Source organism: Salvelinus alpinus, chromosome 6, assembly GCF_045679555.1.
Source record: "Salvelinus alpinus chromosome 6, SLU_Salpinus.1, whole genome shotgun sequence".
Classification (NCBI taxonomy): domain Eukaryota; kingdom Metazoa; phylum Chordata; class Actinopteri; order Salmoniformes; family Salmonidae; genus Salvelinus; species Salvelinus alpinus.
The window spans coordinates 1,578,058-1,591,597 of NC_092091.1; the positions used below are offsets into that span (position 1 = coordinate 1,578,058).

Consider the following 13,540-nt stretch of genomic DNA (forward strand, 5'->3'; position numbering starts at 1 on the left):
GGACTGACCCCTCCCTCCAGGTGAGTGTGTTGTGATCATGGTTGATTGGAGCACATGGAGTAAAAGGACTGACCCCTCCCTCCAGGTGAGTGTGTTGTGGTCATGGTTGATTGGAGCACATGAGGTAAAGGGACTGACCCCTCCCTCCAGGTGAGTGTGTTGTGATCATGGTTGATTGGAGCACATGGAGTAAAAGGACTGACCCCTCCCTCCAGGTGAGTGTGTTGTGATCATGGTTGATTGGAGCACATGGAGGAAAAGGACTGGCCCCTCCCTCCAGGTGAGTGTGTTGTGGTCATGGTTGATTGGAGCACATGAGGTAAAAGGACTGACCCCTCCCTCCAGGTGAGTGTGTTGTGATCATGGTTGATTGGAGCACATGGAGGAAAAGGACTGGCCCCTCCCTCCAGGTGAGTGTGTTGTGATCATGGTTGATTGGATTCAGACCAAATTGTATGTGAGATCTTGGATAAAATGTAAATGTGTGTCAAAAGAATAAGTCAAACTAATCAATTCCTTTTGTCAGTTGATTTATGGAGTTTTCTTTTTATTGTGTATTTGCCCCCAGTATTCCACATAGCAATAACTACACACTACCAGAGGCATGCATGAGGTTCCCCCACAACATCACAAAAACCAGCTCTGCCCACTTCAAGCTCAGGTACAGAATACGTTAAATGTCATTATGACTCTGGCCAATGATGAAAATATGTGTTTATCCTGGACCCTATTTGGATATTTCAGTTTGAATACAAATGAATGATCTTATATTTCTTCACCAGGATCATAACAGAGGCCTCATGGGGGATATGTGTCTGGACAGAGGACTCATTGGGGATATGTGTCTGGACATTGCATCTTAAAGAAAAGTGATACATCATTAAAATGTACTTTTGTGACATTATGAAATATAGATAAGGGATGATTAATCAGGAATTGCTGCTTTTCTTTTTTACACGTTTACAAAAAAATGGATCAGGGCCCAAAACCAATATCCCATTTTCCTGATGCAGTTTCATTTTGGTCTCCTAGGAACTGCTGTGCTACGTGACTGGATGGTTGGTGGACAAGCACTCATACACACATGTTGAATTAGCTGATTTAATAAAGTTGCCCTCATTAATCTGACTTTTGATGCAGTGTTGTCTTTTTTCCCTATCTATATAAAGTAAAGTACACATGTTTAGCAGATGTTATTGCGGATGTTGCGAAATGCTTGTGTTCCTAGCTCCAACAGCGCAGTAGTATCTAACAATACACAACAACACACACTAATCTAAAAGTAAAAGAATGGAATTAAGAAATATATAAATATTAGGACGAGTGGAGGGGCATTGACTAAAACAGTAGAATAGAATACAGTATATACATATGAGATGAGTAAAGCAGTATGTAAACATTATTCAAGTGACCAGTGTTACATTATTAAAGCAGCCAGTGATTCCATGTCTATGTATAGATGGCAGCAGCCTCTAAGGTAGAGGGTTGAGTAACCGGGTGGTAGCTGGCTAGTGATGGCTATTTAACAGTCTGATGGCCTTGAGATAAAAGCTGTTTTTTCAGTCTCCCTGTCCCAGCTTTGATGCACCTGTACTGACCTTGTCTTCTGGATGGTAGCGGGGTGAACAGGCCGTGGTGGGTGGTTGATGTCCTTGGTGATCTTTTTGGCCTTCCTGTGACACCAGGTGCTGTAGGTGTCCTGGAGGGCAGGCAATGTGCTCCCGGTGATGCGTTGGGCAGACCGCACCACCCTCTGGAGAGCCCTGCGGTTGCGGGCAGTGCAGTTGCCGTACCAGGCGGTGAAACAACCTGACAGGATGCTCTCGATTGTGCATCTGTAAAAGTTTGTGAGGGTCTTACGGGTCAAGCCAAATTTCTTCAGCCTTCTGAGGTTGGAGAGGGGCTGTTGCGCCTTCTTCACCACACTGTCTGTGTGGTTGGAACATTTCAGATTGTCTGTGATGTGTACGTCGAGGAACTTGAAGCTTTTCACCTTCTTCACTGCAGTCCCGTTGATGTGGAAAGGGACGTGCTCCCGCTGCTGTTTCCTGAAGTCCACGATGAGCTACTTCATTTTGTTGACATTAAGGGAGAGGTTATTTTCCTGGCACCACTCTGCCAGGGCCCTCACCTCCTCCCTGTAGGCTGTGTCGTCATTATCGGAAATCAGGCCTACTACTGTTGTGCCATCTGCAAACTTGATGATTGAGTTGGAGGCGTGCTTGGCCACACAGTCATGGGTGAACAGGGAGAACAGGAGAGGGCTGAGCACGCACCCTTGTGGGGCCCCTGTGTTGAGGATCAGCGAAGTGGAGGTGTTGTTTCCTACCTTCACCACCTGGGGGCGGCCCGTCAGGAAGTCCAGGACCCAGTTGCACAGGGCGGGGTTCAGACCCAGGGCCCCGAGCTTAATAATGAGTTTGGTGGGTACTATGGTGTTGAAGGCTGAGCTATAGTCAATGAACAGCATTCTTACAGAGATATTCCTCTTGTCCAGATTGGATAGGGCAGTGTGCAGTGCAATGGTGATTGCATCATCTGTGGATCTATTGGGGTGGTATGCAAATTGGAGTGGGTCTAGGGTGTCAGGTAAGGTAGAGGTGATATGATCCTTGGTAGAGGTGGAAACATTTGAGTTTCAATCCTGCAGAAATAAAATTATTGTGCAGTATTGCTCCTGTAGGTTAGTCCTACGAGAAAAATTATTAGAATGCAGGTATTATGTGTATGATTCCTGTAGGAATTGTAAGACTCCTGCAGAATTGGTCCTGCAAAACCATTCCTGCAGAAATCGTCTAAACTAAATTCTGAGGGACTTATTATGTGTAGGAATACTGCAGGAATTGTAAGAATCATGCAGGATTGGTCCTGCAAAACCATTCCTGCAGGAATCCTGATGGTTGTCTGACAGGAAAATGATCACGAAAATCCTGTGGGATTTCCTGAAGGACTCCTGCAGAAGAATCATGCAGGAATCCTGTGGGACATTTTTGTAAGGGTTGTTTTTCAAATTCAGAAACAGAAAATGAAAAATGTGTGGTTTTTCCAATCTCCGTTTTGACTCGGAAATCAAAATAACAAATCATACAGTACACGGAAGTGTTCCTAAAATCCCCGGTGGGAAAAATGAATGGTGGAAAAACGATTGGAACCATTTCCGAGTTTGACCGCTAGGTTGTATGGGTATTATACCTCATACTCCTACAGCGTCTACTAAATGACTAAAATAAAAATACATGTAAATTGAATACATCAAATAATTGAACCTGCAAGGGTAGCCTACTCGGGGAGTTTTGTGAAACACTGGCCATAACCAACAGAGGGCATTGTCGGGGAATTTGTCAGCTCTGAGGGGGAGAGGGAGATGACGACGTGTATCTAATAACGGGGAGAGAAGACCAGTGACAGATTGGAACTGTCGAACGAAAAGAGTAGAGATTCATTATGAACCGTCGGAAATCAAGGTGTATCGTGCTAAACATCTAACGGAAAGCGATTGAATGTGTTTGATTCGGTCTTCATGGCTCGCAAGACATCGTCAAATCCACTTGATGTAAGTTGGCGCTGCTAAGGACAGTTGGCTAACTAACTAGCATTGTGGTTAGCATTAGCTTTTGCTGGAGTCCAACGGAGGAAGGAAGGGGAAAAGTTGACTACGCACTGCTCGGCCACAAAGCAAGTCCTACTGGTGGCTAGCGGGCTAGCTAAACAAGTGGCTAGCTGGTTGTTAGCTAGTAAGTTAGACAACTTAGTTACGTCGTTTCTTTAAACCTGGCTCACTCAGTTTGACAACTAACTTCAAAGAAAATAATAGTGAATGTATGACTTGTTTTGTATTTATCTACTACTAGAGCTAACAAACCAGCAGGAATCTCATATTCATAAACTGTTGCTTTTGGGTTTGAAGCATTTGATCCAGACCCTCTTTTGTCCAGACCCTGTTTGAAAGGAAGCAGCAGATCAGCTGTGATGGCTACAGATATGATCGAGAGTGAGGTAGTGCTGAAGGCTGCGGGTGATAACGTTATGAGTCTGAACAATAGCCCAGACCTAGACACACCCAGGATTTATGAGAGCCTGGGGGGAGATATCAGGGACACTCCGAGCCCTTCGCCTTCGGGAGGAGAAGAGGAAGAAGATTTAGAAGACCTGCAAAACAGCAGCACAGAGCTTTCATTGGAAAATGGCGAAGAGGCCGCAGGAGCAGCGCTACAGAGGCCAACCCAAACAGGAGGTCCGCCGCAGGAAACGGTGACTCCAGACAATGGAGAAAAACAGGAGGAAGGGGAGGTGCCATGCTCCACTCCCGTCAGAATACCCCAGACATACTCAACCTCTGGACATAATGGAAGGTATGAGCTTACTTCTCACCACTGTGCTATCTTGTACACTTTAGTTAGAAAAGTTGTATGGCAATATCTATACAGGAAGACTGCAGTCTGCCTAGAGCTGCTTATTATCAATGTTATTGTGCTGATGTCCTTTGTTGTCAGTGTGATGGCATCAATATTATGCATGTTACTGAGATCGCAGCCAGCTATCCCAGGAAATTGCAACAACAAACCTGCCAAATACCAACACACATCCATTCAAAATCCAATTTTCCCCAAACCTAACTCCTATCCCTAAACCCAAACTCTAACCCTAATTGTAACTCTAAACCTAAACCCAAACTCTAACCATAATTGTAACCCTAAACCTAAACCCAAACTCTAACCATAATTGTAACCCTAAACCTAAACCCAAACTCTAACCATAATTGTAACCCTAAACCCAAACTCTAACCATAATTGTAACCCTAAACCCAAACTCTAACCATAATTGTAACCCTAAACCTAAACCCAAACTCTAACCATAATTGTAACCCTAAACCTAAACTCTAACCCTAATTGTAACCCTAAACCCAAACTCTAACCCTAATTGTAACCCTAAACCCAAACTCTAACTCTAATTGTAAACCTAAACCCAAACTCTAACCATAATTGTAACCCTAAACCCAAACTCTAACCATAATTGTAACCCTAAACCCAAACTCTAACCATAGTTGTAACCCTAAACCCAAACTCTAACCATAGTTGTAACCCTAAACCCAAACTCTAACCATAATTGTAACCCTAAACCCAAACTCTAACCATAATTGTAACCCTAAACCCAAACTCTAACCATAATTGTAACCCTAAACCCAAACTCTAACCATAATTGTAACCCTAAACCCAAACTCTAACCATAATTGTAACCCTAAACCCAAACTCTAACCATAATTGTAACCCTAAACCCAAACTCTAACCATAATTGTAACCCTAACCCTAAACCTAAACCCAAACTCTAACCATAATTGTAACCCTAACCCTAAACCTAAACTCTAACCCTAATTGTAACCCTAAACCCAAACTCTAACCCTAATTGTAACCCTAAACCCAAACTCTAACCCTAATTGTAACCCTAAACCCAAACTCTAACTCTAATTGTAAACCTAAACCTAAACCCAAACTCTAACCATAATTGTAAACCTAAACCTAAACCCAAACTCTAACCATAATTGTAACCCTAAACCCAAACTCTAACCATAATTGTAACCCTAAACCCAAACTCTAACCATAATTGTAACCCTAAACCCAAACTCTAACCCTAATTGTAACCCTAAACCCAAACTCTAACCCTAATTGTAACCCTAAACCCAAACTCTAACCCTAATTGTAACCCTAAACCCAAACTCTAACCCTAATTGTAACCCTAAACCCAAACTCTAACCCTAATTGTAACCCTAAACCTAAACTCTAACCCTAATTGTAACCCTAACCCTAAACCTAAACTCTAACCCTAATTGTAACCCTAATCCTAAACCCCACAGGGATGATTTTCCTTGTTTTACTATTTTTGTAGGGACCTTTGGGGATTTCTTGTCCCCACGAGGATAGAAGAACAAGACAACACACACAAAATGAGCAATACTACCACTGTGGACAGCATCAGTTTACTCTGTCTACCACTGATTTCTCTTGCTGTGTATAACATTAGGCCTGCTGAATAAACAGGTCTCTGACTTCATTAAGTTCATTAATTGGTGGACTGAACTGTCATTTACTCAGCATTTATACAGTTAGTTTTAGAGAATCACATTAGAGGCTGTCATGGTTGAGTTATTCTCTTCCTGGTGCGATTTCAGATTCAGTGTTTAATAGTCACGTGTACAGGGTTGCAGGTGTGACTGCAGGCTACAGTGTTTAATAGTCACGTGTACAGGTGTGACTGCAGGCTACAGTGTTTAATAGTCACATGTACAGGGTTGCAGGTGTGACTGCAGGCTACAGTGTTTAATAGTCACATGTACAGGGGTGCAGGTGTGACTGCAGGGTACAGTGTTTAATAGTCACATGTACAGGGTTGCAGGTGTGACTGCAGGCTACAGTGTTTAATAGTCACATGTACAGGGGTGCAGGTATGACTGCAGGGTACAGTGTTTAATAGTCACGTGTACAGGGTTGCAGGTGTGACTGCAGGCTACAGTGTTTAATAGTCGCATGTACAGGGTTGCAGGTGTGACTGCAGGCTACAGTGTTTAATAGTCACATGTACAGGGTTGCAGGTGTGACTGCAGGCTACAGTGTTTAATAGTCACATGTACAGGGGTGCAGGTATGATTGCAGGGTACAGTGAAAATCTTATGCTCCAACATGCAGGACTAAGTTAAATGAAATAATGAAAATGGTAATAAAAAAACAACAGTATGAACAGAAATAGCACTGACTGTAGCAGTGATGAATAAATACATTGGGGTGGAGGCCGAGTAAAGACTGAGGGGGAATGACCATCGGGGGAGCAGCGTGACTGTTGAGGGGGAATGACCGTAGGGGGAGCAGCGTGACTGTTGAGGGGGAATGACCGTAGGGGGAGCGGCATGACTGTTGAGGGGTAATGACTAGGGGGAGCAGCAGGACTGTTGAGGGGGAATGACTAGGGGGAGCAGCAGGACTGTTGAGGGGGAATGACCGTAGCAGGAGCAGCGTGAATGTTGAGGGGTAATGACCATAGGGGGAGCGGCATGACTGTTGAGGGGTAATGACTAGGGGGAGCAGCAGGACTGTTGAGGGGGAATGACTAGGGGGAGCAGCAGGACTGTTGAGGGGGAATGACCGTAGCAGGAGCAGCGTGAATGTTGAGGGGTAATGACCATAGGGGGAGCGGCATGACTGTTGAGGGGTAATGACTAGGGGGAGCAGCAGGACTGTTGAGGGGGAATGACTAGGGGGAGCAGCAGGACTGTTGAGGGGTAATGACCACCCGGGGAGCAGCAGGACTGTTGAGGGGGAATGACTAGGGGGAGCAGCAGGACTGTTGAGGGGGAATGACTAGGGGGAGCAGCAGGACTGTTGAGGGGGAATGACTAGGGGGAGCAGCAGGACTGTTGAGGGGTAATGACCATCGGGGGAGCAGCAGGACTGTTGAGGGGGAATGACTAGGGGGAGCAGCAGGACTGTTGAGGGGGAATGACTAGGGGGAGCAGCAGGACTGTTGAGGGGGAATGACCGTAGCAGGAGCAGCGTGAATGTTGAGGGGGAATGACCGTAGGGGGAGCAGCGTGACTGTTGAGGGGTAATGACTAGGGGGAGCAGCGTGACTGTTGAGGGGGAATGACTATAGGGGGAGCAGCGTGACTGTTGAGGGGGAATGACTACTAGGGGGAGCAGCAGGACTGTTGAGGGGGAATGACTAGGGGGAGCAGCAGGACTGTTGAGGGGGAATGACTAGGGGGAGCAGCAGGACTGTTGAGGGGGAATGACCGTAGCAGGAGCAGCGTGAATGTTGAGGGGGAATGACCGTAGGGGGAGCAGCGTGACTGTTGAGGGGGAATGACCGTAGGGGGAGCAGCGTGACTGTTGAGGGGTAATGACTAGGGGGAGCAGCGTGACTGTTGAGGGGGAATGACTATAGGGGGAGCAGCGTGACTGTTGAGGGGTAATGACCGTAGCAGGAGCAGCGTGACTGTTGAGGGGTAATGACCGTAGCAGGAGCAGCGTGACTGTTGAGGGGGAATGACTAGGGGGAGCAGCGTGACTGTTGAGGGGGAATGACCGTAGGGGGAGCAGCAGGACTGTTGAGGGGGAATGACTATAGGGGGAGCAGCAGGACTGTTGAGGGGGAATGACTAGGGGGAGCAGCAGGACTGTTGAGGGGGAATGACCGTAGCAGGAGAAGCGTGAATGTTGAGGGGGAATGACCGTAGGGGGAGCGGCTTGACTGTTGAGGGGGAATGACTATAGGGGGAGCAGCGTGACTGTTGAGGGGGAATGACTATAGGGGGAGCAGCAGGACTGTTGAGGGGGAATGACCGTAGGGGGAGCAGCAGGACTGTTGAGGGGGAATGACCGTAGGGGGAGCAGCAGGACTGTTGAGGGGTAATGACCGTAGGGGGAGCGGTGTGACGGTAGGGGTAGCAGCGTGACTGTTGTGGGGTAATGACCGTAGCAGGAGCAGCGTGAATGTTGAGGGGTAATGACCATAGGGGGAGCAGCAGGACTGTTGAGGGGTAATGACCGTAGGGGGAGCAGTGTGACTGTTGAGATGGAATGACCGTAGGGGGAGTGGTGTGACCGTTGTGGGGGAATGCCCATAGGGGGAGCAGCGTGACCGTTGTGGGGGAATGCCCATAGGGGGAGCGGTGTGACCGTTGTGGGGGAATGCCCATAGGGGGAGCGGTGTGACCATAGGGGGAACGGTGTGACGTTAGGGGGAGTGGTGTGACGTTAGGGGGAGCAGAGTGGCTGTTGAGGGGGAATGACCATAGGGGGAGCAGCGTGACTTGAGGGAGAATGGGGGGGGTGGCGTGACGTTAGGGGTAGCAGCGTGACCGTTTTGGGGATATGATCGTAGGGGGAGCGGTGTGACGGTAGGGGTAGCAGCGTGACCGTTGTGGGGGAATGACCGTAGGGGGAGCGGTGTGACGGTAGGGGTAGCAGCATGACCGTTGTGGGGTAATGACCGTAGGGGGAGCAGTGTGACGGTAGGGGGAGCGGTGTGACCGTTTTGGGGGAATGACCGTAGGGGGAGCAGTGTGACCGTTGAGGAGGAACGACCGTAGGGGGAACGGTGTGACCGTTTTGGGGGAATGACCGTAGGGGGAACGGCGTTACCATTGTGGGGTAATGGCCGTAGGGGGAGTGGCGTGACGGTAGGGGGGGGGGGGGGGGTTTTACTGTTGAGATGGAATGACCGTAGGGGGAGCAGTGTGACCGTTTCTGTGTAATGACCGTAGGGGGAGTGGCGTGACGATCTGGGGAGCGGCGTGGCGGTAGGGGGGGGGGTGTTACTGTTGAGGAGGAATGACCGTAGGGGGAACGGCGTTACCATTGTGGGGTAATGACCGTAGGGGGAGCAGTGTGACCGTTGAGGGGTAATGACCGTAGGGGGAGTGGCGTGACGATCTGGGGAGTGGCGTGGCGGTGGGGGGGGGGGGGGGGGGGTGTTACTGTTGAGATGGAATGACCGTAGGGGGAGCAGTGTGACCGTTTCTGTGTAATGACCGTAGGGGGAGTGGCGTGACGATCTGGGGAGCGGCGTGGCGGTAGGGGGGGGGTGTTACTGTTGAGGAGGAATGACCGTAGGGGGAACGGCGTTACCATTGTGGGGTAATGACCGTAGGGGGAGCAGTGTGACCGTTGAGGGGTAATGACCGCAGGGGGAACGGTGTGACCGTTTCTGTGTAATGACCGTAGGGGGAGCGGTGTGACCGTTGAGGGGTAATGACCGTAGAGGGAGCAGTGTGACCGTTGAGGGGTAATGACCGTAGGGGGAGCAGAGTGACCGTTGAGGGGTAATGACCGCAGGGGGAACGGTGTGACCGTTTCTGTGTAATGACCGTAGGGGGAGCGGTGTGACCGTTGAGGGGTAATGACCGTAGGGGGAGCGGTGTGACCGTTGAGGGGTAATGACCGTAGAGGGAGCAGTGTGACCGTTGAGGGGTAATGACCGTTGAGGGGTAATGACCGCAGGGGGAGCGGTGTGACCGTTGAGGGGGAATGACCGTAGGGGGAGCAGTGTGACCGTTGAGGAGGAACGACCGTAGGGGGAACGGTGTGACCGTTTTGGGGGAATGACCGTAGGGGGAACGGCGTTACCATTGTGGGGTAATGACCGTAGGGGGAGCAGTGTGACCGTTGAGGGGTAATGACCGCAGGGGGAACGGTGTGACCGTTTCTGTGTAATGACCGTAGGGGGAGCAGCGTGACCGTTGAGGGGTAATGACCGTAGAGGGAGCAGTGTGACCGTTGAGGGGTAATGACCGTAGGGGGAGCAGTGTGACCGTTGAGGGGTAATGACCGTAGGGGGAGCAGCGTGACCGTTGAGGGGTAATGACCGTTGAGGGGTAATGACCGCAGGGGGAACGGTGTGACCGTTTCTGTGTAATGACCGTAGGGGGAGCGGTGTGACTGTTGAGGGGTAATGACCGTAGAGGGAGCAGTGTGACCGTTGAGGGGTAATGACCGTAGGGGGAGCAGTGTGACCGTTGAGGGGGAATGACCGTTGAGGGGTAATGACCGCAGGGGGAGCGGTGTGACCGTTGAGGGGTAATGACCGTAGGGGGAACGGCGTTACCATTGTGGGGTAATGACCGTAGGGGGAGCGGTGTGACCGTTTCTGTGTAATGACCGTAGGGGGAGCAGTGTGACCGTTGAGGGGGAATGACCGTTGAGGGGTAATGACCGTAGGGGGAGCAGTGTGACCGTTGAGGGGTAATGACCGTAGGGGGAACGGCGTTACCGTTTCTGTGTAATGACCGTAGGGGGAGCAGTGTGACCGTTGAGGGGTAATGACCGTTGAGGGGTAATGACCGCAGGGGGAGCGGTGTGACCGTTGAGGGGTAATGACCGTAGAGGGAGCAGTGTGACCGTTGAGGGGTAATGACCGTAGGGGGAGCAGTGTGACCGTTTCTGTGTAATGACCGTAGGGGGAGCAGTGTGACCGTTGAGGGGTAATGACCGTTGAGGGGTAATGACCGCAGGGGGAGCGGTGTGACCGTTGAGGGGTAATGACCGTAGAGGGAGCAGTGTGACCGTTGAGGGGTAATGACCGTAGGGGGAGCAGTGTGACCGTTGAGGGGTAATGACCGTTTCTGTGTAATGACCGTAGGGGGAGCGGTGTGACCGTTGAGGGGTAATGACCGTAGAGGGAGCAGTGTGACCGTTTTGGGGGAATGACCGTAGGGGGAACGGCGTTACCATTGTGGGGTAATGGCCGTAGGGGGAGTGGCGTGACGGTAGGGGGGGGGGGGGTGTTACTGTTGAGATGGAATGACCGTAGGGGGAGCAGTGTGACCGTTTCTGTGTAATGACCGTAGGGGGAGTGGCGTGACGATCTGGGGAGCGGCGTGGCGGTAGGGGGGGGGGGGTGTGGTGTTACTGTTGAGGAGGAATGACCGTAGGGGGAACGGCGTTACCATTGTGGGGTAATGACCGTAGGGGGAGCAGTGTGACCGTTGAGGGGTAATGACCGCAGGGGGAGCGGTGTGACCGTTGAGGGGTAATGACCGTAGGGGGAGCAGTGTGACCGTTGAGGGGTAATGACCGCAGGGGGAACGGTGTGACCGTTTCTGTGTAATGACCGTAGGGGGAGCGGTGTGACCGTTGAGGGGTAATGACCGTAGAGGGAGCAGTGTGACCGTTGAGGGGTAATGACCGTAGGGGGAGCAGTGTGACCGTTTCTGTGTAATGACCGTAGGGGGAGCAGTGTGACCGTTGAGGGGTAATGACCGTAGAGGGAGCAGTGTGACCGTTGAGGGGTAATGACCGTAGGGGGAGCAGTGTGACCGTTGAGGGGTAATGACCGTAGGGGGAGCAGAGTGACCGTTGAGGGGTAATGACCGTAGGGGGAGCAGTGTGACCGTTGAGGGGTAATGACCGTAGAGGGAGCAGTGTGACCGTTGAGGGGTAATGACCGTAGGGGGAGCAGAGTGACCGTTGAGGGGTAATGACCGTAGGGGGAGCAGTGTGACCGTTGAGGGGTAATGACCGTAGGGGGAGCAGTGTGACTGTTGAGGGGTAATGACCGTAGGGGGAACGGCGTTACCATTGAGGTGAAATTACCGTAGGGGGAGCAGCATTGTTTGTTCTTATTTACTGGACATTACATATTGATGGGGACTTTTGAAGTACTTAGCATAGCAATCTAGAGCCACTACCTGTTCCAGGTGCTGGACACGCCCCTGGTAACCTCGCAGGAAGTGGTCCAGTGTACGCAGTAGGTGTCCTATCCATCGGGTCCCTCCAATTCTGGTGGGCACCAGTGGTGCCAGGCACTTTCTGAAACATCCCGTTGGACTGGTAGAAGGTGTAGAGCCCACCGAGGAGGTCTCCTACTTTCTGAAACATCCCGTTGGACCGGATGGCATCAGAACAGGTCAGTTGAAGGCGGTGTGCCATACAGTGGATGCCGACGTTGTAGGCCCTGTCCCCCTTCAGCCGGCTGACCACACCATTCTTGGCTCTGGTCATCACAGCAGCTCCATCTGTTCCCAGAGCGACCGACTTGCTCCCCCACTCATCACACACTCCCTCCATGATGGCACTGAATGGCGTTGCTTATGTCACGTCTGCCTTCTCCACCGACTTGATGCCAACAAACTTCGACTCGATCTTGCCCATGTGACAGAATCTGACATGAACTAACTCCTCCTCTTTCACAGAACTGTCTGTAGAGCCACCTGACATGATGGAGAGAAATGTGTTGTTTTTCAGATCCTCTCTGAAGTTGTTTCTCTCTACCGCTGCACCATATTGCATAAACTCTTTGGCCTGCTTCTCATTTCTGTATGTTGAGCCCACAGCGATTCCTTTTTTTAAATTTTTTATCCAAGCTGCAAAAATCAAACAGATTAATTCAATAACAATTAAATATACAATCCTGTTATCCAGTATAGCTGGCAGTTGATTGTGATAAATTAGCCTTCTACCCTTTGTTTACTTAAGGATCAACATTGTAAGGCTGGTGAAGTCAATTGTGTCACAATGCTTTAGAATGTAAACAGCATCTGGAGACAAACATGAAAATAGAACGTTACAGAGCCATAGGAAAGCATGGAGAGCCATGCCAGCATCAGTAGGCCTATAATGTTATGGTGTTTATTAGGGCTGGGCGATATGACCATATATATCGTGTGACGATAGTAAAACGTCTATCGTTTAATATTATGCTCTATTGTTTATTTCGTTGTCGCAAATCACACTCTTTACGGCAATATTTTTTGTCAATTGGACAATCCTTTGCGTTCTTCCACGTGCCGGGTGGAAGGAAATTTGCAACACAAACAAACATGGAGGAGAGTGAACGTGACACAGAGACACGGAGCTCACACCTAAAAGGTGGGCTACTTCGGTCACATGGACGTGGTATGGAAAGTCTGACACGGACCTGATAACCATCCTCTGCAAAATATGCAGCAGGCCGACCCCGACAACAGACTCAAACACCACTAACCTCTTTTACCACCTAAGCAAGAATCATGTGACTCAGTACGGAAAGAGTCTACGGATGACGAGAGTCTACG

General features: G+C 49.9%; 1 protein-coding gene across 1 annotated transcript in view; it reads left to right on the top strand.

Annotated features, from left to right (window-relative positions):
- Positions 1–3,193: 3,193 nt before the first annotated feature.
- bnip2 (BCL2 interacting protein 2) overlaps positions 3,194–13,540 on the top strand; it is an 83,204-nt gene continuing 72,857 nt past the window's right edge. Inside the window, exons 1-2 of the mRNA XM_071405110.1 lie at positions 3,194–3,734; positions 3,936–4,352. Coding sequence (XP_071261211.1) covers positions 3,970–4,352 — 383 coding nt within the window. The 5' untranslated portion in view covers positions 3,194–3,734; positions 3,936–3,969. The remainder of the gene's footprint in view (positions 3,735–3,935; positions 4,353–13,540) is intronic.